The sequence below is a fragment of the Colius striatus genome, chromosome 3, assembly GCF_028858725.1.
Source record: "Colius striatus isolate bColStr4 chromosome 3, bColStr4.1.hap1, whole genome shotgun sequence".
In the NCBI taxonomy this organism is placed as follows: Eukaryota; Metazoa; Chordata; class Aves; order Coliiformes; family Coliidae; genus Colius; species Colius striatus.
The window spans coordinates 93,796,510-93,817,743 of NC_084761.1; the positions used below are offsets into that span (position 1 = coordinate 93,796,510).

Here is a 21,234-nt window from a genome sequence, read left to right on the forward strand (position 1 = left end):
ACCCAAAGGTTTGTTATGAGGGGATTCTCTGGGAGTGTGCAGTGCAGCCAGTCTCTGCTTTTGCTAAGGGCTGGATCAGAGGTTTCCTCTACAAGGACTTAGCCAAGGCCAATGCCATGAGTTTCAATAAGGCCAAGTGTCGGGTCCTGCCCTTGGGCCACAACAACCCCCAGCCGTGCTACAGGCTTGGGGAGCAGTGGCTGGAAAGCTGCCAGGCAGAGAGGGGCCTGGGAGTGTTGGTTGGCAGCGGCTGAACATGAGCCAGCCGTATGCCCAGGTGGGCAGGAAGGCCAGTGGCATCCTGGCCTGGATCAGGAACGGTGTTGTCAGCAGGAGCAGGGAGGTGATCACTCCCCTGTACTCAGCTTTGATGAGGCTGCACCTCAAACACCGTGTCCAGTTTTAGACTCCTCTCTACAAGAAGGACATTGAGGTGCTGGAGAGGATCCAGAGGTGAGCTGCCAAGCTAGGAAAGGATTTGGAGCACAACTCAGATGAGGAATGGCTGAGGGGTCTGGGGCTGTTTAGCCTGGAGAAAAGAAATTGTAGCGAAGCAGGGGTCAGTCTGTTCTCACTTATGACAAGCAAAAGAACAAGAGGAAACGGCCTCAAGTTGCACCAGGCTGGATGTGAGGAGGAATTTCTTTGCTGCAAGGGCTGTCAGGCATTGGAAGGGGCTGCCCAGGGAGCTGCTGGAGTCACCGTCCCTGGAGGGGTTTCAGAGCCAGGTGGATGTTGCACTGTGGGAAATGGTCTCGTGGTTGATAGAGCTGGGACAAAGGCTGCACTCCATGAGCCTAAAGGTCTCTTCCAGCCAAAATGAATTTATGATACTCCAGCAAGCCCAGGAAAAGCAGTTGCTTCTAGCAGTAGCTTTTAAAGGATCCCTAAGAGTTACCCCGTTATTAAGCGGATAGTCCCCAGTTCCAGAGGCAGTTTGCAGCACTGTTTCAATGAAGTCACTATGACTCAGAGTGTTCAGTAGCTGTATTTGTTTTTTTTCCAGTTCATAATACAGAAAGAATTCTGAAGGACATGCAGCACTTAGTGAATACATCTATATACAGTCAGCCAGAATCGAGATAAAAATAATACAGCCATCAAAGTCATGATTCTGGCCTGCCAGATACATTGAACAGACTGAAGATATTTCCTTTTGTGGGTTTGGTTTTCTTCTTAAAGAAAAGATTAAGACTTTATTCAAGATGTGTATTGAGCAGTGTAACCAACCCAGCAAAACATAACCTTTGGAATACTGTCAGAACGGCCCCGGCGCGAGGCCTCGGGTGTGCCGCTTCAGCACAGCTCTGCTCTACCCAGCCCAGGAAAGAAACCACCTCCAGTGCACAACTACTATCCCCAAATCTGTTTTGTCTACACGCACGTCCCACCTTAGTGTTCTCTGCTCCTTCCAACACAGTGCTAGATGCAAAAGGGCGGGATGAGAGGGTCGTTGTTGCTTCAGCGCAGCCGGAGGCAGCAGGTGGTGATGTGAGGCTGGGGAGCGCCCTGTCTCTCCAAGCAGCCTTCTCCCTCTCCTTAGGAACCACTAACCCCCTTCTCCTTTCCTTCCATGCTGGGTGTGCACCCAGCCAGGCTGGGTGAGTTGCAAGGTGAGGGTGGTGGGTGTGAAGGATGTCCTGCCTGGCTCTGAGGCGATTCCGCGTTGGTGACAGCCATCCCCGTGCTGCCCCTGGCCCCTCAGATGGGGAGGAGGTGTGGAGGGCTGTGCTGAGCTGCCCTGCGCTTTCCCTCTTCATCATGGAGGTGAAATTCTGGTAAATTGGTGAGATAATTCACAGGCCCAGCTGCCAGGGACCATCTCAGCTGCAGTTTCCCCCTCTTCCTCAATTTTACTCACTCAAAGTAACGCAGTTCTCACCGCAGCCTCGTGCAGGGTAAGGGCTGTGGTTTGGGGGCTGGCCTGTTCCTGCAGGGTTACACCCTCTGGGCCACCTCCAGGAAGTCAGGAGGTGCCTGTCTGCCCTCCAGCTGCCCAAAAAGCCCCCAAATCGGGGTCTTCCTACTTAATCCAGATCTGTTTCTGTTTTAAGACATCAGCTGAAAGATCACTCACTTGTAAGATTAACCTGCAGGAGGTTACTCAGCTCACACCCCAGGGCTGGGAGGAAGCTGAGAATCACTCCCCATCACCACAGGCCAAAGAAGCCTCCTCCGGGCATCCTCGCTTGGCTCAAGCTCTGCGCTCTCCTCGCCACGAGGAGGCAGCAGCAGGAAAGCTAACTCGCAGAATCCTTCTTGGTCCTTGGCAGCCGCTCAAGAGAAACAGGGAAACAAAAGCCTTCGTGGCTCGTGTTTATTCTGAACAAAGTAGAGAAAGAGTGAAACGCCAGCCTCGGGGCAACACCCGTAAACAGCCTGGTGTGGAAGGTGAGGAATGAAAAGCAAAGGCGCATTCTCTTCCAGAACGCTCCAGGACACCCACGTGGCACATCTACACACAAATACACAGCTCCCCTGACAAATTCATACCTTTTTTTTTTGCCAGAGATAGGAAAAGGTTTATTGTTTTTCTCATTTCTACAGTGAATGTTTTGAGAGATATAAGGCAACTCCCTTGTCACCAATTTCACCTCAGCACTTGAGAAGCGCTCAAGAGCGGAGCCTGCAGTAAAGCGGCAGGTTAGACACACGTGGCATCATTTCAGTGAGAATTGCTGTCACTGCAGCGTGTCTGAAGAGAATCTGGCAGGTGTTCTGGAGCTCAGTGGTGGGGGGGGTTGGCATAATTGAGTGCAAACTTGTCAGCTTGTTTTTTATCTCACAGCAGCCCGTTGCAGAGCAGGGCTTGCTTGCAACAGGATTTGATTTTCTGCTACCACTGCAGGCAGTTTTTCTAGCTCTTTGTAATGTTTGCCAAAAGAAATAAACTCTAAAGCTGCTTAAAACCAAAACACGCAAGCTTAGCTCCTCAGAGCTTTGGCTGAGTATCTTCCAAGGACTGAATCCTCTGTAACTGCTATTTAGGCAGGTTTGTTGGGGTTTATTTCAATTTACTTTCTCCTTCTTACCTATTGCAGAAGAGGATTGACTTAACACACGTCAAGGAAATAAGATTCTCAGGTCATGAGGCCAAATATTGTGGCAGACACAGGAAACAGCTGTTTGTGTTTTCCACTTCCTAGCCAGGTCAGATAAACATCAGTGCATGAGGGTGATTTCTTTCTGTCTTGCCCACGGATGCTGGAAGCTCTGGGGGAAACCTCCGGGACCCAGCAGCCAGCTGCGATACCAACACACACCCGGCACAGCAAAGGTTTCAAAGGCCACTTCAGATTGATCTCTGAGCCCTCCACGCCCCAGCTGGCTGTTGGCACCCTGGGCTGCTGCACCCACACGGGCTGAAGGGCACCGCTCCCTGCCGAGCCCGAGCACTGACCCGCTGGCTGTGGCACGTTCTACCTAACGCTACATGTTTTTTCTAGTCTATGTGACAGGTCCAAGAGCAAACACAAAGGGCCACGTAATTAACTCGTGTGTGAATCTCACATGCTCAACACTTACAAGAGACACCAACTTGAAGCACTAATACACAAACCCTACCACGCCTTCCCCTTCTTTCCCGTTTCCCATTTACATATGGATACGAACACAGCGCTCCGCCTGGTTCCTGCGGCTCTAACCCTGAGGCAGGAGAAACTCCAGGCTTCAAAAAGCATCTCGGACCCGGCGCCCCGCTCTGCTCGTGCGTGTGAGCCAGCAGCAGCTCCCCAGGAAAGCAGCGTTGCAGGCGGGGGAGGATGGGGCATTTCCCCCTGGGAGCGCGACGCCTGTCGGGGCTGTGGGTACAAGCCTGGCTTGCTCCCACTTGGGAACTGGCAGCACAACATTTGCCACAAGCGACAGGATCTGGTTCTTCAAGCCACCATCCTTTTCCACACAATACTCTCCTGGCTCAGGCTGATCAAAATTAAGACTCCCCCCTGGTTATATCGTTGAAACCATTTATTTTTCTCTTGCACATCTCTTCCTCGTCCTCTGTAAGTGGTTCTGTCTCTGTGGGTTGGCAGCACAAGGATTCTCTCAGGTGTGATTTACTTGCAGAAAGAGGAGCTGCAGCTCAGCTTTCGCTAATGAGCCTCGGACATTTTGCACAGTCAAAGTACTCTGACATTTGTTACATCCCCCACGGTCTTGAGGAGGAAGGGAGGAAAGAGAAATCCGTGGCTTCTGCAATTCCACTTCATTAATGATAAAGCCATAAATAAATACAGTGTCAATGTATCAGCATGAGTGACTGATTATTTTTGTCGCCGCTGTGCATTCCCAGAGCTAGAGCTATGCAGACACAAATGAGAGGTGGAAATGTACAGCCTCACAGGAAAAGGTTCCACTTCAACATAAGGAAAAACTTCTTTGCTGTAAGGGTGAGGGAGCCCTGGCCCAGGCTGCCCAGGGAGGGTGTGGAGGCTCCTTCTCAGGAGGTTTCCAAACCCATCTGGACACGTTCCTGTGCCCCCTGATCGAGGGGAACCTGCTTTAGCAGGGGGTTGGGCTGGATGAGCTCTGGAGGAACATTCCAACACCCACCATTCTGGGATTCTATGATTGGTGTCAGGGGGTACACACTCTGCAAACCAAACACGGGCTCTTAACCTGCAGGTGTCTGCCAGACTGTCCTACCCACGTCATGGGTGAACACGAGAAGCATGGAACAGGGTACAGAGAGAGGAGAGAGAAAGGCCGTGTCTACAATGCTGTACAGCAAAGCACACCCATCCCACTGCTGCTTCCTACATTATTAATGAGTAGCTCTTTAAGGCAGAAGAAAGACATTCTGTGGATCTTGGTGCTATTGGCTCATTGCACTCACATTGTTTCAGTGGCAGAGGACGAGGTACTTTTCTTCCTGAAGCGAGGTCTAAGGGTCCTAGGCGGTGCCTGCAGAAAAGCAAGAGGAAACTTCAGTGGCAGAACAGGAAACAGTTTTGCTTTCCTTAAAACTCACCCATCTTTGTGGCATCTCTGTGGCAACAATCCTGTTCCTGGCATGAATTAATGGAGAAGCAGATCTTGGCCATGAAGATCATTAATTAACAACCAGCTGAGTTGGCGTTGTTACACCAACACCTTCCCCTCTGGAGCTTGGTTAGAGGTGTGGTTAAAGATTGCCAACAGCCTCACAGTCAAAGGAGCCAGGACAAAGGGGTGCCCTTTACAGCAGCTCTTGGATTGAGAGAACAAAATGGTAGCACAAAAACATCTGTGGTGTCTCACAGCCCATCCTACACTGTCCAACCCAGCCTCAGCCCCTCTGAGCGTTTTGGGGCATTACAACGCTGAGGGAGTCCCCAAGGTGAAACACATCAGGCCTGTAACATCAGCCCCTCACTTGGGAGACAGGCCAGTCACAATCCACTGGAACTATTTTAGAAGCCAACTATTGCAATTCTGCCTTGCAGTCAGCTGGTGCAGAGAGCTTTCAAAGGAGACCTGAATGCCCAGCAGGAGCCAAAACAACTCCATGGAACTGCTTTACTGTGATTAACTCCATTCTCCAGACTGAGACAGAAATTAGACTAGCAAACAAAAAAGCCACCCTCAACCCCCCAATCTGCAGTACACACATCCCTCAGAAGAGCTTTGGGACAGCATTGTGTCTTGCAAGCTTCACAAAATGCAATGGTTACCAGATGCTGTGGGGGAGCACAGCTGCTTGGTCACAGCCTCCCGTCACACCACCAGGCCTGGTCAGAAATATCCAAAGCCTTGTTTTCTTTAACAACATCAACCCATTTATCTGTAAGGCTCTGACAGGGTCTTACCATTCCTAAGTGAGGGCTTTGACTTTCCAACCCCAGATGATGCTGTTTGCACACTCCTGTGATGCAGCAAGGTACACATACTCATATCGATAAGGAACCACAGCACAGTGAGGTTTAGACTCCATCTGAATCTCCTCTCTTCTAGCTCACCCATAAACCAAAGTAGTTTCTTGCAGATATGTGATTAACCTGACACCTCACCCCATCTTCCAAGCCTGAAACCTTTACCCAAAGTCCATACTGTGGCTACTCTAAAGGACCACAGACCAGGGTGGGATGGCTGCACCTAGAAAGGCACAGCTAGAGGAGAGCTGAGGAAGAAGGCTGCTATGTGTGTAGCTCTCTATAAACCAGGAGCCTTGTGTCACAGCCAGACAGTTAGAGCTGTACCTCCTGCAGCCTGGGAGGAGACTGCTGTTTGGGAAGCCTGACATCTCTTCAGGGAAAGCAGCCACTAACTGCACAGTAAAGACTGATATCAGGAAGGAATAACTCTGTCCACCTTTTCAGAAGCCACAGGACAGCTCCGAGAGTAGCTAGAGAGGCTGCATCTTCCCATGGCAAGAACAGAGCAGTCCAGCTTCTGGTGAGAGCCCCCAGGGCTAGGACAACCCACCAGAAAGACATACAACTGCTAACCAAACCACATCACTCCTTCTCCCTGCGCCAAGGGGAGGTGGAACAGACTCAGGTACCCCAGGGTGAAGACCTCCTAGCTCAGATCTGAGAGCTGCAGGCTGTGGCTCCAAGCCCCTGGCCAGAGCTGGATGGAATCTTTGCCTACAGCATCTCCCACAGGGGTTTTATTTCCTCCACAACAAAATGTTGCTAAAATTGCTCCTGGCAAGCCACAGTGTGAGACTTGCATCTTTTGTTGCCATTAATACAGTGTCAATACAGTGTCTGACTCAAACACCTACAGAAGTAGTGGTTTCTGTGGGGTTTGCTGGGTGTGAACTCACCAAGGAACTTGGGCTCTGTGCTGGGAGTACTCTGGCCATGGGTGCTGCCTGCTCTCAGCATAATCATCCTGCCTTGGGAGTTAGACTGTATTTTCCTCTACAGACATGTAAAGTGAAGTTCCTAGCCAAATCCTCCCATCCAATACCTCCCCATTAGCACGTGGTTTTGAGCTAGAACCACATTTTGCAATTCAGCTCCAACCCTGAAGCCCTGTGTAACCATTATCTTCACAGGCAAGAATTCAGATTCCTTTCAGGAAACCCACACATGCAGAAAAGTGTGAGAACCCATAGCAAGACCCACCCTTGACAGACCAGAAATGTTGTGTTTGGACTGAGTGTTGTTAGAGCAGAGAGTTCATTCAGTTGAAGATTCAAGGAGTGTTCATGCAAGGAGGAGCCTTGGCAATATGGAAGTACCTCAAGGGGCTGATCCTTCTTTTTGGGCCTTTTGTTCATGGATGCACAATCCAATGAATCATTCTCTTCATCATCTGAGAACACAGAGCTTTTTGTTTCACAGTTTGCCTCAAGTGGCTTTTCATATTTATTGTCCACACCTATTTAACACGGCCATTTACAGTCTACAGGTGAAGATAAAGGATGAGGAAATCAGTGATGCTTCAACTCACACTGTGCCAAATGCCACCTCACCACAAAGCCATGCATCTTCCAGGGATTAATAGACAGAAGGTTCACACATCACACTAGTAATAGCAGCTGTGGGGTTAGAAATCAAAGGGCTCTTGTTTATGAAGCCATTATAAGCCCTATTTGGATGATTTTACATAGAATTGAGACTAAATTCACAGCGAGCCTCTGATGTTCTGGATTGTAAGAATAGTCATTTTTAGTTGGCTCAGGGATAAATAAAATAGCTGATCTCTTGAACTGATGATTCCATCCATAGGTCCTGCACCTACTGCTTTCAGGAGCAGAATATTCTGGCATCTAGACACCAAATGAGTGTTGAAGCCCACTGGTCAGTATAGAGAGAGCTGCCATGAAGACTTGAACCTGAGAGAGCTCAAGCCAAGCACTCAGTCTGAGATCCACTGAAGTTACCCAAAAGTTTCAGCAGGCATCAAATGGACCCTCAGCAAGCGGGTGTGTTGCCATAAGACAAGAATGGGGAAAAGTCTCTCTTCTGCCACTCTGGAGTAAACCTTACAGACCATGAACTCACTGAGGGCTCTGAAGGCAGACTATGGCCCTGTGACCACTGACACCTGCTTGGTGGCTCTTATCCTTGTAATGTAGGACATGATCTCCAGGGGACTGGTGATGTTGCACAACTTGATCCATTTGCTGCCATACAGTGAAGCATGACAGTATGTTTAACAGACAGTCCAAAGCAAGAGGTTCAGAAGAGGACACCCAGCGTGACCAAGCTTTGTGCATCCCCACAGACAGTTCAGCAGCAAGGCTGGAGCTTGCTTTGTTTGACTGATAGGCTTTTTTCAGTCAGAAACATGACAGGAGTGGAAATGTTTGCTGTTTGGATAGCATTAACCACAATTATTTGCTCTATCCTGAAGACTGTTACATAAACATATGCAGAACTAATGCTCTGTGCTCCTTGTCTCAGCCTGACTGTAAAACTCTGCTGGACCTACACTAAAACTAAAGAGGATTCTTAAATGACTTGTACATTTTAATCTATTTAGGACCTTAAAGCACAAAAGAGCTGAAATCTCCAACAGCTGATTCTGTTGGGCAACAGAGAGACAAATGAGAAGCAATTTGGCTACAGCAACAGCACAAGCCATGAGGAGGTCACTGGGGCTCTCTCTAGTGCCAAACTCAAGTCAGAGCTGAACGCTCTCAGGTCCTGTGTGCAGCCCACAGGACACGGCTGCTGCTGGAGAGAGCAGCACACATCAGCCTCTGGCCACCACCCCTCTGTCTCTGCTCCTCCATCATCATTTGCATGGGCAGGCAGGATGACACCACCTCAGGCTTCCAGGATGAGCTGCAAGTTGGTTTTCCCAGTTGCACTGAAAATGCTGAACGGATTTTTTGCTATAAGTGACTGTAGTGTTAGGACTGTACTGTGGGGACAATGAAATGTTCTCTAGACCACATGGCAAACCAGTGCAGGAACATTTTACTTTAATTACTGTTTTATTCTTCCACTTGGGATGTGAGCTACTCAGGAGCAGCTCAGCTCAACCCTTCTTGGATGTGGAAGCTGGTCCTTGGCATCTCTCTCAGCCAGCAAAAATTGGAGTCAAGTTGGTTTAAATGCTGTTTGTTCAGCAAAGCTTCAAGCAAGTCTGCAGCCTGGATGCCAAGTACTGCTGCCAGCACCAATTCATATGATTGCTCCCAGCTATGCTCTTCCCCAAAGGTCCCTGAGATGTGGACTGCAGCCTGGACTTCAGGCAGTTTGTGTCTAGATAGTAAAAGTGGGTCAGGACTTCTTTCAACTGCCTCACTGAGGTTTGCACAGCAGCCCAACAACTCACCTCCAGCCATGTGCTGTTGTAAGGACACAAGGGCTTTCCCCAGGGAGAAGACTTCAAATGGGTCAGGACAGGGGAGTGTTGGAGAACCAGAATTAGAGCATTCGGTGACTAGAGCACAGAGACACTGTGTGCTGAAGCTGAGAGCATACAGGTTCAGCCAAATGTGCACTGCTCCCTTTCTCCTACAGCCAGCTTCTCTGCTGCAAGAGGAGACAGAAGGAGCTGTCAGCCCTGCTAACTCTCCTGTGAACCCCATGTTTTTCCAGCATATATTGCTTTCTCCACTAGTATTCTCTTTCTGGAATTGAGTGCTGGGCATAAAAGATACCCAGCTGGCTCTGCCACCTGCATCATGCCTTCATGGCAGAGGCACGGCCTCCTCCAGGCTCCTTCACTGTCCACATCAGCCCCAGCATCACATCCATGTCCTGAGCTCCTTCCGTGGAGATGAAGAAGAGAGCTCAGCCTCCAAGCTGGCATGCACTGATTTGATCCCCACAGCACAGATGTCTGTAAAGTCCCATGGAAGTTAGGCTGAGGTCCTCATCTCCCCTGCTGCATCTCATTGTGAAGGAGGCACTGAAAACCAGCCAAATGGGAACCAGTTTTGCTTCAGCCTCACTGAACTGGAAAAGGGAAGAAGCAGGTCTAGTCCAGGCCTCTCCACTACATTCTGACCACTGATGAGAGCACATCTCCAGTACACAGGGCCCTTTCTTCAGGACTCAGAGCCAGAAGGGAGGATTCTCTGCTCATCCTGCCTCAGGGAGTATACCTGTATTGTGGGGAATCCCAACCTCAGATTGATCTGGGGTACCACACTTCATCCCATGTATGTGGAAGCATTGTGCTGTTGTGGGACTGGAGGCAACTCAGCGCTGAAGGGCCGCTGCTGCCTGAGCACCAGCTCTGAAGGTGGTTTTATTTTTGTGAATAGGGTGATGACAGGATGAAAACCTATTTTCTGTACACCAAGAGAGTGAGTCCTCTGCAGGAGAAAATGTGAAGCAGTGGATTAACTGGAGTAATAAGCATACATGTGAGGAATTAATAAGAAAGGAGGTGGAGGATTAAAGTGGATGGATGGGTTCTAGGACACCAAGGTTTGTTTCTGGAGAAGGTAGAGCCTGTGGAGCAAAACATGTTGTCAGGGCTGGCACACGCCTCTCGAGGACAGCACTTGGCCTCAGGCACCCTCTTATGTGTTTCTAAAAGCCATCTTCAGGATCTGAGGCTTCAGAGCCTCAGGCCACTATCAGATGTCCCCAGAGTGACAGAACCAGCAGCATGTGCCGCTCTAGGGAGACAGCTGACAGCCTCAGGGACTGTGTCACAGCCAGGAGGTGGCTGTGTAAAAGCATGGATCACGCACCAGACCTCTCCCTGGCTCCTTTGTCTCTGGGAGACGTTCACTCTCCAGTTCAGAGTGGGCTGTGTGTTGGGTGTCTCCACCTCTTACATTTATGGTTCCACATCTCATGTGAACAGGCAGAATCCCTGCACAAATGGGAAATCCACTGGTGTGCCTGAGTAAAAGCTGCTGCTGCTTTCAAATAGCTTTTCAGATCCAGACCAGATTACTCTCCTCTCTTCACTAAAGCAAGACAGAGTCTGACTGTAAACGGTCTTAATTCCATTTCCTATCATCCTATCCTAATTCTTCCAAAAAGAACAGATATAACCAACAGATTGTGTGGGATGCCCTGAAGCTGGGCACATTTCAAGTTAAAGTAGATACCTGAGTGCTCTGCATAGTTGAGATTTAAGCTTTTAAGTGCATAACAGGAAAGAACCCAGCTCAGACAAGGGCCAGACCCTTGTCATCTTTACTCTCTGAGATTCTACAAAGACTAAGACATCTCACTTGCAAACCTCTTTCTACAGCAACAAATGGGATTCAGCAGCATGCTGGGTTTTTCAGCAATTGCTTTGATTCAGACTGTGGTCTATGCTGCTGTGTAAAGCTGGAGTAGTTCTTAGGGATTTTCATGAGTACAACAGAGGTTAGGACTTGGTCTGCTCTAACTACAGATGAGCAAAGCACTTTGACTGAGATCCTCTGAAAAATTTGGATACTAAAATGCCATTACAGTGGGAACTGGGCACCTCCATACCTTTGAGAGAAGCTGGGACAGCCCCCTCCTTATTTTTCTGGCCATAATACTTCTTCCATCACTGTAATTCCTCAGAAACAATGGGGTAAACCACAGTCACAGACTGCACAAACCAGGTGCAAGGTATTGTGTTATTGAAAAGGAAGATAAAGTCACTCTAAAGCTAAACCTTTCCAGGGATAATTCATATAAAGAGGTTTGCACACCATAAGAGCAAGAGAACAGATATTTATTATACGATGGCCATCAGCTTCTTTTCCCTGCAACAAAGATAAATTTCCCATCATTTCCAAAAGACACTGACACAAGTCATGTATTTCCCCACCAAACCAAGAGGTTAGGAACAGCCAGCTCCACCAGCACACACTGCCCAGGAGCCATAAAACAGAGGCAGACATCCCTTCCAAAGCTGAAGTCCAGCGCAACCAAAGCAAACAAGTCTAACGCATCAACAACATCCGTTAATGAAAGCACATCCCACAAATGATTAAGTTGTTAAGTCCAAACACCTCAGAAGAAAACTCATGCAATCTGTAACACTTACATCAGAGTCCCATAATATTTACATAGAGAAAAGGAAAGAATAAACTGTTAGGGGAAAACATCTGGGTGCAGAGTGGGAAGGAACATTGTTTCAGAGCACAGAAACCTTCATCTTTGCTTTTGTAGCATCTGTGGTTCAACTGGAGTTTATTAAACAACAATTAATGCTTTCATTTATCAAAAAACAGTTCATGCTTTCACTTTCTGTTGGTAAAATGCAAATGTACTTAATGAACCTGCTGTGAATACTTTTCCTTCCTTGAAGTAACCCAAGTAAGTATGAAAGTACTTGTAAATACCCAGAGAAGCTCCCAAATTGCCACTCAGAGGTGAGACAAATCACCCCTGTAAGAATCTGATTCAACATTTAGCAGAGGGAAGTTGTAAGGCACAAAATGCCTTGAGCAATGGAAGCTTGTTCTTGAAGCATCAGTGCAAGGTTAACAAAAATCCTCAGGACAGGAGCTGGAAGCAAACCTGGCTAAGACCAAAAATGAAACTGCCTACAGCATTCGATTGAGTTCAGAGAGATATGAACAGCCTCCTTGATGCACAATCAATTAGTTGATTGAGGGGTTTTTTGAGTACTTTCCACTGTAATGATCTCATGCAGTTTGTAGCACACCACAAAGATGGGGTGGGACACATCTAGCACACCACTAAGGTGATCTGTTTAAAACACAGTTAAGTGAGTGTCCCTTTAAGCTTTTTGTTGAGCTCTACTGCTGATTGTGTGTCATCTGTCACCTTGACTTTCAGGTGACAACCACACTTAGGAAGAGAGGCAACATTATTTTATTGACAAAACTCCAAGGGCTGGCTTTTTGCTGCAACACCTCATGTGTGGTGTTGGCTGGGCTGATTGTCAGCCGCTGCTGAGTTGTGGTTTTTAGGGTCTATGTTACTGTCTCAGTCAGCACAACCCTGTGGCAAACACTCAAAGCTTAGTCCCATCCATCACTCCTGTCCTTGCACATTTCTTACATTGCATAAGGCTCCTGATCAGCATTTTAAGATTCAAATCCCCCTCAAATCCATGCAGCCACAACACTTCTCCTGATATACAGCCGATTCCTCAATATCTGCTAGATATATTTGTTCTCTGCAAGGATTAGAATCAATCCTCTCTCCCACCCATGCACAGCTCTTTGCAACAGCACCTAAGAGACGTTAGTTGAAAGAATACCCCCAAACACAGCATTTATTACTTCTTAAATGCCAGTTCCAAGCAAGATTGTTTAACATTGACCAGTGTTTTAAGCATTTATCAGGCACTGCCAAAAGACAAACAGATATCCCTGGAGATTTTCACTCTGTCCTTCCTGAAGGAGAGAAAGAGCTTTTATGCAATTGTACCTTTGTTTCTTAATGCTGCAGCCTGACTTTCCACAGGCTGTGAACACAGAGGAGATAAATCAGAAACTTGTGTAAGGAGGTAGAAGGAGTTTTGCCAACAGAGGCTTGCCACTGAGCAAGAAGAACTGGCACAGCTGTCAAGAAGACATGCTGGATTATATATAGTGGAACAAGCTTGCATTTAGTGATGCTGCACAGAGCAAAGGAGGGTGAATGTCCTGAATTGCGTCAGTGCTTCATCACGTGCACTGTGAGGCCAGCTGCAGTGAGCCAGCTGGGCAGGACTGAGCTCTTGTGAAGCCAACAGCTTCAGTGGCAGAGGTGCCCACCACACTGAGGGCTCTGCTCTGTACAGGTCAAGCTCAAGATACATTCAGCCTGGTCTTCATAATGCACACTCCTGTGGCAGCTGCAGGACATAACCTCCTGACACCACCACGGTTTGACCCAAACTGTTTTCGTCCCATCAGCTAGGGAGCAGGACAGGGAGACTTTTGCTCCCACCTACCTGTGCTCTCCTAAGAGCTGTGGGGGTTTCTCTCAGGCAGTCAGCAAGAAAAACAACTGATTTTCATCTGCAGGAGTATTAGGGCAGCTGCTCCTGCCAAAAAAGGCTGCATCAAGGCTCTAAACCAGCCTCCTGCATGAGGTGAGGCTTGACTATCTGCTCATGTAGTTTATAAACTCTCTGGAAATGAGTACTGCAAAGGGTTCTACTCTGAAACTGGCTACACAAAAGTTTGGTACCAAGGAAAGATGAGTGCCAATAACTGAGGACAGCTTAGTCCCAGCTAAGCAAACTTAGCTTCTTTCTTCGTCCTGCTTTTTGTGGCATTGAGAAAATGTGTTCACATTACGTAGTCAGCTCTCTAAGCTACCAAAGCTGCACTGACAAAGGAGCATTTTAAACGGCAGGCTGTTGTCTGAGAGTGCATTAATGCATCTATTGCCTTGGAGACAGAGAAAGGGCAGCCTGTGGAGACAGAATGAACCCTCTGTGAGACAGAGCCTCAGAGTATCCCTATTGACCTGCTCTAAGGGACTGGATTATGTTGGAGGGAGGGGAAAGAGTAAAACAAATCAATCTGAAAGACAGCAATTTACATCAGATCAACACAACTTTGGGCCAAATTTGTAAACACCTTGGAGTGATTACTGCTTTAGAATCATTAAATGACTTTCCTAAGATTAACTCATGACTGTTAAGCACTTGGGGATTCAGTGATTCTTTTCATAAATAACACTTTGAAGTCAAATGCATTACATTGGTTTAGGCTAAAATTAGAAGGGTGCTACTAAACTGCACTGCAAATACAAGTGTTTCAGGATTGCTTAAACAGATACCACCTGTAACAGGCTTCTTTCTCCTGCCCAGTGGTACATTTGCCCCCCAGTGAACTGGAAAATGACAGCTGGGAGAGTGACAAATGAATATGGGTTGGTTTGTCACCTATGCAGTGTGAAAGGAGCCTGTGTCAGGCTGGGACCCCCAGGCTCCAAGTCCTGAGCAGGGCTGCCTGGCATGGCAGGTAGTGGGAAGGGACAGATGACTGCAGCATGGTGGCAGCACTGTGATCCTTCAGACCCTCTGTTACCTCCCGAGGCAAAGTACAGTGTGCAAAATAAACAAAAAGCACATGAGACAAGTGAAGGAGTTACAAAGGTCTTTTGCTTCCATTGACATGAGATGCTGCCAGTCTGGATTTCTTCCTTCTCCCTAGACAGGCTGCTGGGCAGCCCCAGCCTCTGGCATGTCCAAATTAGAGGCCTCCCCCTCCTTTCATCTGCCACTGAGACAAAATGCAGAAGTGATAGGGCTCAGCTCTTAGCAACCAAGCTACCTGGCACAGCACTGAAAAGGCCAGCAGCAGCTAAACTCTTCCTTCCACTCCTAAGTTTGTAAGCACAATAAAAGCAGGTGAAAGTGGGGACATTTTTTGAAGACAACTCTAGGACAGACTGAAACAAGGAGAGTTTGTTCAACCCTATTTTGTCATCCCAGGGTCTGCTACTTGGCTTTGCTCTATATCCTGCTCATCCAAAACACAAATGTCCTCTCCACCAACAGAGAAACACATGCCAGTCCTTAGGGAACAGAGCAAAATGGGGCTGAGACTGAAGGAGGTTTGCTCTTGCTGCTTTCTCAGTGGTTCCCAGTAGCTGGGGGATACAGGGCAGAGGAGTTACACTGGTGCAGCAAGGACAGGGGCACAGCCTCTAGAATAGAAAGGACTGAGGCTTTTCTCCAGAGAAACACTCCCCAGTTTCAGGTAACACAGGTCAGTAAGGTGAGAAACGCACACACAGAGCTCACAAACTCACTCTCAGCCTGGCCTTCCCTTGGTTTTCTTCCCCTGGTGTTAGGAAACCCAGTGAGTAAGAGCAAGGGGAGCAAGCCAGGCTGGGGAGGGCAGCCATGCCTTCAGAGGGTGGGTATCCAGCACTCACCTCGGAGGAGTCGGCACACCGAGCAACACGTGCACACTGAAAGAGGAGCTGAGCATTAGAAACTCATCAGCCTTAGCTACCATCTCTCTGAAAACACCTGGTATCACTCTGAGCAGGCCTCACAGCCCCCCTGGGCATGAAGAGACCATGGTCTCTATTCACCAGCACACAGCACAGACTCAGCACCGTGCCTCAGCCCAGCCTCTGTGCATAATGGGTGTTCGGGCTGGGATTACATCCAGCTCCCTGGCTCTGTTCTCAGATCACTGAACAGAAATAACTCCTGACTAGAGGGGCCTTGGCACGTGGAGAAGCAATGGGTAACACAGCACAAAGGGCTGTATGGTAACACAGACTGCAATACTGGGGCTTGTATTGCTGCGTGCCTGCATTTTTTTCAGTAGATTTAGACTTCTGCAAGCACTGGTGTACCCATTCACACAGCTTCTGAAGGAAACCAGCCCACATGGCCCTGATCTTCCCACATCAGCCACGTGCTGAGGACTCTGGCAGGAATTGCATTCTGGTGGTATTGCCACAAGAATGAGAACCAAGGGAACTGCCTTGCACCCTTCAGTGCAGATGCAGGTGATTCACAGTTGTTCATAAAAGCATCACCTTTACAGCTTCATCTTCTGGACAGTTTATGTTCCAGGAAACAGCCTACAAATAATTTCCAGTTTGAGCCTTCCAATTTAATCAGTGGCATCAATTACTCCAGATTGAAAAGCTTTCAGAGAAAAATGGTTTGAGCTCTGTGATTTCTTTGGTTCTCCAGCACTGTAGATTCGGAAAGTTCTTCCATAGTTTCACAGTATTTTACCCCAGCACAAACCAGTGCTGCTGCTGAAAGCACATGTCCCATTGCCCCTTACACTCTGGCTTCCACCTTCCTTGTCCCATGGCTGATGTCTGTGCTGTTGCTCTCTACTGGCTCGAGGATTTGACCCAGGCCAAGAGCAACCTTGAAGCAAGGAACAGCATTTAACTTGGACCAGCTCCCTGACAAGCCTCAGCATGTATGAACAAGATTTAAACATGTCCAAGGGACAGGACAGGATGGGGCAGAAGCAAGCAGTCAGGTCACACTCTTTCAACAGGAGTGTTGGCTCACATTGGTTGGATGCTGCTGTGAAACTATGGACTTCATATAGAAAAGATGACTCTCAGCAAACCTCAAAAGATCTGCTGTGGGTTTAGCCTCTGATTTTATACAGAAGGCAGCTGATCACAGTTTTGTATGGGTTTATTCTCTGAAAGTTCATCCAAGAGATGCATATGGGCTGTTCTCATGCACCTCTCTGGGACTGAACCATTGAGGCACATCCTGGCTGCTGACACCCCCCACCTTTGCTCTGTCCTAAAAAGCCTTCAGTGCTTAAGTGAAAAACCAAGAAACAGCTTTGACTCTCTCCTGTACAGTGGAGTGGAAAGTATCAGAAAGCACACTGCACATTTCTGCTTTGAAATCATTCCAACCAAGAATGATCTCTGCCTGGGGTAAGCAGAAAGGGCATTCAGTCTTGGCAATACAGAGGCTGCTCCATAACATGGGATCCTCTGGCCCAGACAGTGTCAGCTCTGGACACCAACCATGATGCAACACAAATAACTCACCCAAAAGCAAGGCTGGCCTCCAGTGCCCAGCCCACATGGGAGGTTTCTGCTGACATTAGCAACCATGAGACACATTTGCATCAGCTATAAGATTTAGCTGTGTGATGCAGGGGCCAATATCCCCCTCCCCTTGTCATATCTGTCACTCACCAGCCATCACAAGGGAGTAAGTTTTATCTGAACTTTTAAGGCAATACTGTAAGGTTAAGATGTGCAAAAGCACCCCAGTGTTAATAGAGATATACTGTATCTTTACTGGATATTTGCCAGAACAACAGCATTGCCTCAAAAAATAGTTAGAAATGGTGTTCTGGAGCTTCCAGTTTTCCATAATGATGGGCAGCCACACAGCATTTACAGTTCCCAAAGGAAAGGGGCAGGCTGGAACAGGCATCCAAGCTGAAATATCACAGGCTATCATCAGGGTGCCAGGACACTAAATTGAGAAATGCTGAACTAAGAGCAAAGTGAAAGATCAGATAAAGAGGACAGGTGGTGGGCCTGCTAGGTGGAGGAAGGGCCATCATCATGTTTCCTCTGTGTATGCCCAAGGAGGGTGTGCAGATGCCTCACAGGAGAAACAGTGATGCCTCATGCTGTGTGCAGCCACACACAAGCCATGGCAAAAGCAGCCTTTGCCCCTTCATGTCGTTTGCATGTGGCTTTTGGCTGCGTGTGAGGAGGAGGAGAAGGGTCTTTCTGCAGGGTAGCTGTGAATACAGCTCTGGGCTTCCCCATTTGGGTGATATAGAACTTCTGGAGGGTCCAGCACATTGCTACCAAGATGCTGAGGGGACTGGAACACCTCTCTGAGGAGAAAAGGCTGTGAGATCTGAGGCTGTTCAGAAGACTGAGGGGAGACCTTACCAGTGCTGATAAATACCCAAAGGGTGGGTGCTGAGAGGATGGGGTCAGTCTTTTTTTTTTCTGTAGTACCCAGTGACAGGACAAAGGGTAGTAGGCACAAGCTGGAACATAGGAAGTTCCACTGCAACTGGAAGAGAAACTTCTTTGCTGCTTAAGTGAGGGAGTCCTGGCCCAGGCTGCCCAGGGAGGATGTGGAGTCTCCTCTGGAGGTTTCTAAACCCCCTGGGCACATTCCTGTACCCTCTGATCCAGGGGAACCTGTTTTAGTAAGGGATTAGGCTGGATGAGCTCTAGACGGCCCTTCCACTATTCTGGGAATACACTTGGAGCCCATTATATGCTTAGCAGTGCTGCTCCTGCACACAGCCATCACATGAATGAGACTGCTCAGCATATACTGAGCAACAGTGAAAGGCAGCAAAGGCAGCAAAACGTAGAGGCAAAAATAAAAGGCAGCAAAAGAGAGAGGAAAAGAAAGAGTAATTCCCCATGTCTCAAAGGCAGCTCTTGCATATTCTATTTCTTGGCCTCATAAGACATTCTTAGCAGGCAAAAATAAACCTTTGCTGCATCTGCATGTGGTTGCTACTAACTAAATGCCAAGCTCTTCACACAGTGCTTCTAGTTGAGAGGGGATTCAGAGAGTCATAAATCCATCTAACCAGCACCAGTCACATTATAAAAATGCCAACAATGGAAATTAAACCAGCTGAGTGGTTTTTTAATATAGTCTGAGTACAGTGTGGTTCCACAGCCAAAGCCCACCAGGGTCAGGAGAATCTTTTCATGGGTTTCAGAGGCTTGGAAACATGCTCAAGAGACATGAAACCAGAACCTGAACCCCTCCTGGTGCTCCCAGGGACAATGGGGGTTTCATACAGACAAACCCAAGTTTCAGCAGTCTCATCTGTGCAGAGAAGACAACAGACCTCTCTCCATTCTTGTTTCTTTCCAAATCACATGCTTTCAGATATCATACCTGCTCTTAAACACAGTCACACAGCAGGACTGCAACTAGCAACAACAAATTCCACACCAGACCCGTGTTTACATTGCTTAGAGAATGGAACTCATCTGAACTCCTGTAACCTCGACCTAAAGAGCCACCTTGTGTCTTTGATTCACTGTTATAAGTGAGGGTGTGCTTCCATGCACCATTTGTTCAGTAGCAAAGTTGGCTTGAGGAGCTGCCAGTTCCTGGCCTCTTGAAGGCTACCAAGATGATGAGGGGACTGGAAGACCTCTATTACAAGGAAAGGCTGTGGGACCTGGAGCTGTTTATCCTGGAGAAGACTGAGGGAGAGCCTGTTTCCCACTCTCTGTAAAGCAGGAATAAAAAGAAAAGCCTAATGTTTCTGTGAAGTAGTGGGGACTGTTGACATGGACATTTGTCTTTGAGACAGGAAAAAGAGCTGTGTGTCATGTCTTCTGGAGTGACTGCTCATGCACACACTCCTATGTGTATGTTACACATCTATATAGCATACTAACAGGCAGTAGGAAATGCTGTATGTTGCTTATGAGCAATACTCCAGCTAAACAAATATGGAAGGTGGAGTGATGGAACTGGGCTTGGTGTGCCTAGAGCAGTGTCATCTTACCCCCAGTATGGCCCTCAAGACATGCTACAGTCTGGCTGAGACATCACTCTCTTCCACACACACACACACAGTAGTTATGATTGATCAAGTCACTCCTCTACATGTTCTGACTGTGTACAGAATCATGGCCTCATCAAACAGAAAGAGACCTGGAGAGACCAGGACCACATCTTTCACTTAATCTGATGAAAAGTAAAGGCAAAGCTGTGGCCACAGTCTTCTGCACATCATGATGCCTCCACATGTGAGGAGTTGCCTCTCCCTGTTGTTTGCAGGTGGAGATCAGGGATCTCCATGAAAAAGAAAAACCTTTTGTGTGTTAAGACAGAGGTTTGTGGAGAGCTGAGCTGAGTTTGCTCCTGAAGAACAAAACTACAAAGGCTGCCCTTCACAATATGGGATTAAGATAGCTAAATGATGCTTTATTTGTGTCATTTGTTATTTTGGCCTAAATATGTGAAGTTTTGGGGTTTTCTGAGTAAAAGTTTTATATTCTGTAGGTGAAAACTTTACTTTCAGATTGATTACTTCAAGAGAAGTGTACATAAGACCTGATATAAACATCAGAATAAAACTGCTGTGCACCAATACTAGTTATTTCCATTTAGCTGCAAAGAAAATACATTCAACAGATGATGTTAAAAAGAGACAAAACAGAGAAGTGTGTGAGCTAGAATTCTCAGAACTTGTAAAGGGCTTGAAGGACACTCTTTAGGAAGGATGAGATAAGATATTCTTAATACATTCCAAAACTAAAGCAAACTAGAAGGGGTGGCAATCTATACAGGCTTGAAACACCATGACTGTTTGCACAGACCTGGACACACACAAGCTGAAACTCCTACATTTCAAAATTGCCAGCATATGATTCACAAGCTACCACGTGCAAAACACCTGCAATTTTCTGTGACTTCTCATCACAGCAATGGAGTTAACATGCCCTTTGGTGGTGTTTGGGAATCCCAGAGGCCATCTGGAACCTCCTGCTTGGAGTAACCCTCTGTGTCTCAACGTTTGAGATCTCATCTGCAAATCTATCTCTGATTAAATGTTTTGGATCTAGGCTCACAAAGATTTCTTTAACCAAGCTTGAAAGAAATTGTTGTAACAACATCTTTAGGAATGGATCTTATTCCCATCATGATGTTTGTTCCCCTTGCTCTTTCAGAATTTGGAAACAAACCATTGCCCTTCTGAGAGGCTTGTTTTCCATAGCAGTGCTTATGCAGACACCCTTGATGTCATAACCAACTGTCAAACCTTGGACTCTGTTTCTAGGAGTCCTTTATATGAGTTTTGTTTCTCAGTAGGCTTTATTAGTGATAAAGTTCTGGAACTACAACTGTCAAGTGTTGTAACACCTACTGTACAGTTTAGAGGAATCACAAGTGAGCCTAATTCAAACCAGACAGCTGTTAGGACTCACATTTATGTTTAGGTGACACGAGAGGCTGTATGACCCTTGCCCATTA

The 21,234-nt window shown here is 47.5% G+C and overlaps 1 protein-coding gene across 2 annotated transcripts in view; it reads right to left on the reverse strand.

The window, feature by feature from the left end:
* Window positions 1-3,948: 3,948 nt before the first annotated feature.
* Window positions 3,949-21,234, reverse strand: part of REEP1 (receptor accessory protein 1) — a 63,351-nt gene continuing 46,065 nt past the window's right edge. Inside the window, exons 7-9 of one of the 2 annotated variants that reach the window (XM_061993466.1) lie at window positions 15,678-15,713; window positions 7,169-7,308; window positions 3,949-4,902 (exon numbers count right to left, since the gene is read on the reverse strand). In XM_061993466.1, coding sequence (XP_061849450.1) covers window positions 4,831-4,902; window positions 7,169-7,308; window positions 15,678-15,713 — 248 coding nt within the window. In that variant the 3' untranslated portion in view covers window positions 3,949-4,830. The remainder of the gene's footprint in view (window positions 4,903-7,168; window positions 7,309-15,677; window positions 15,714-21,234) is intronic. The other variant, XM_061993465.1, reaches the window with a different exon arrangement.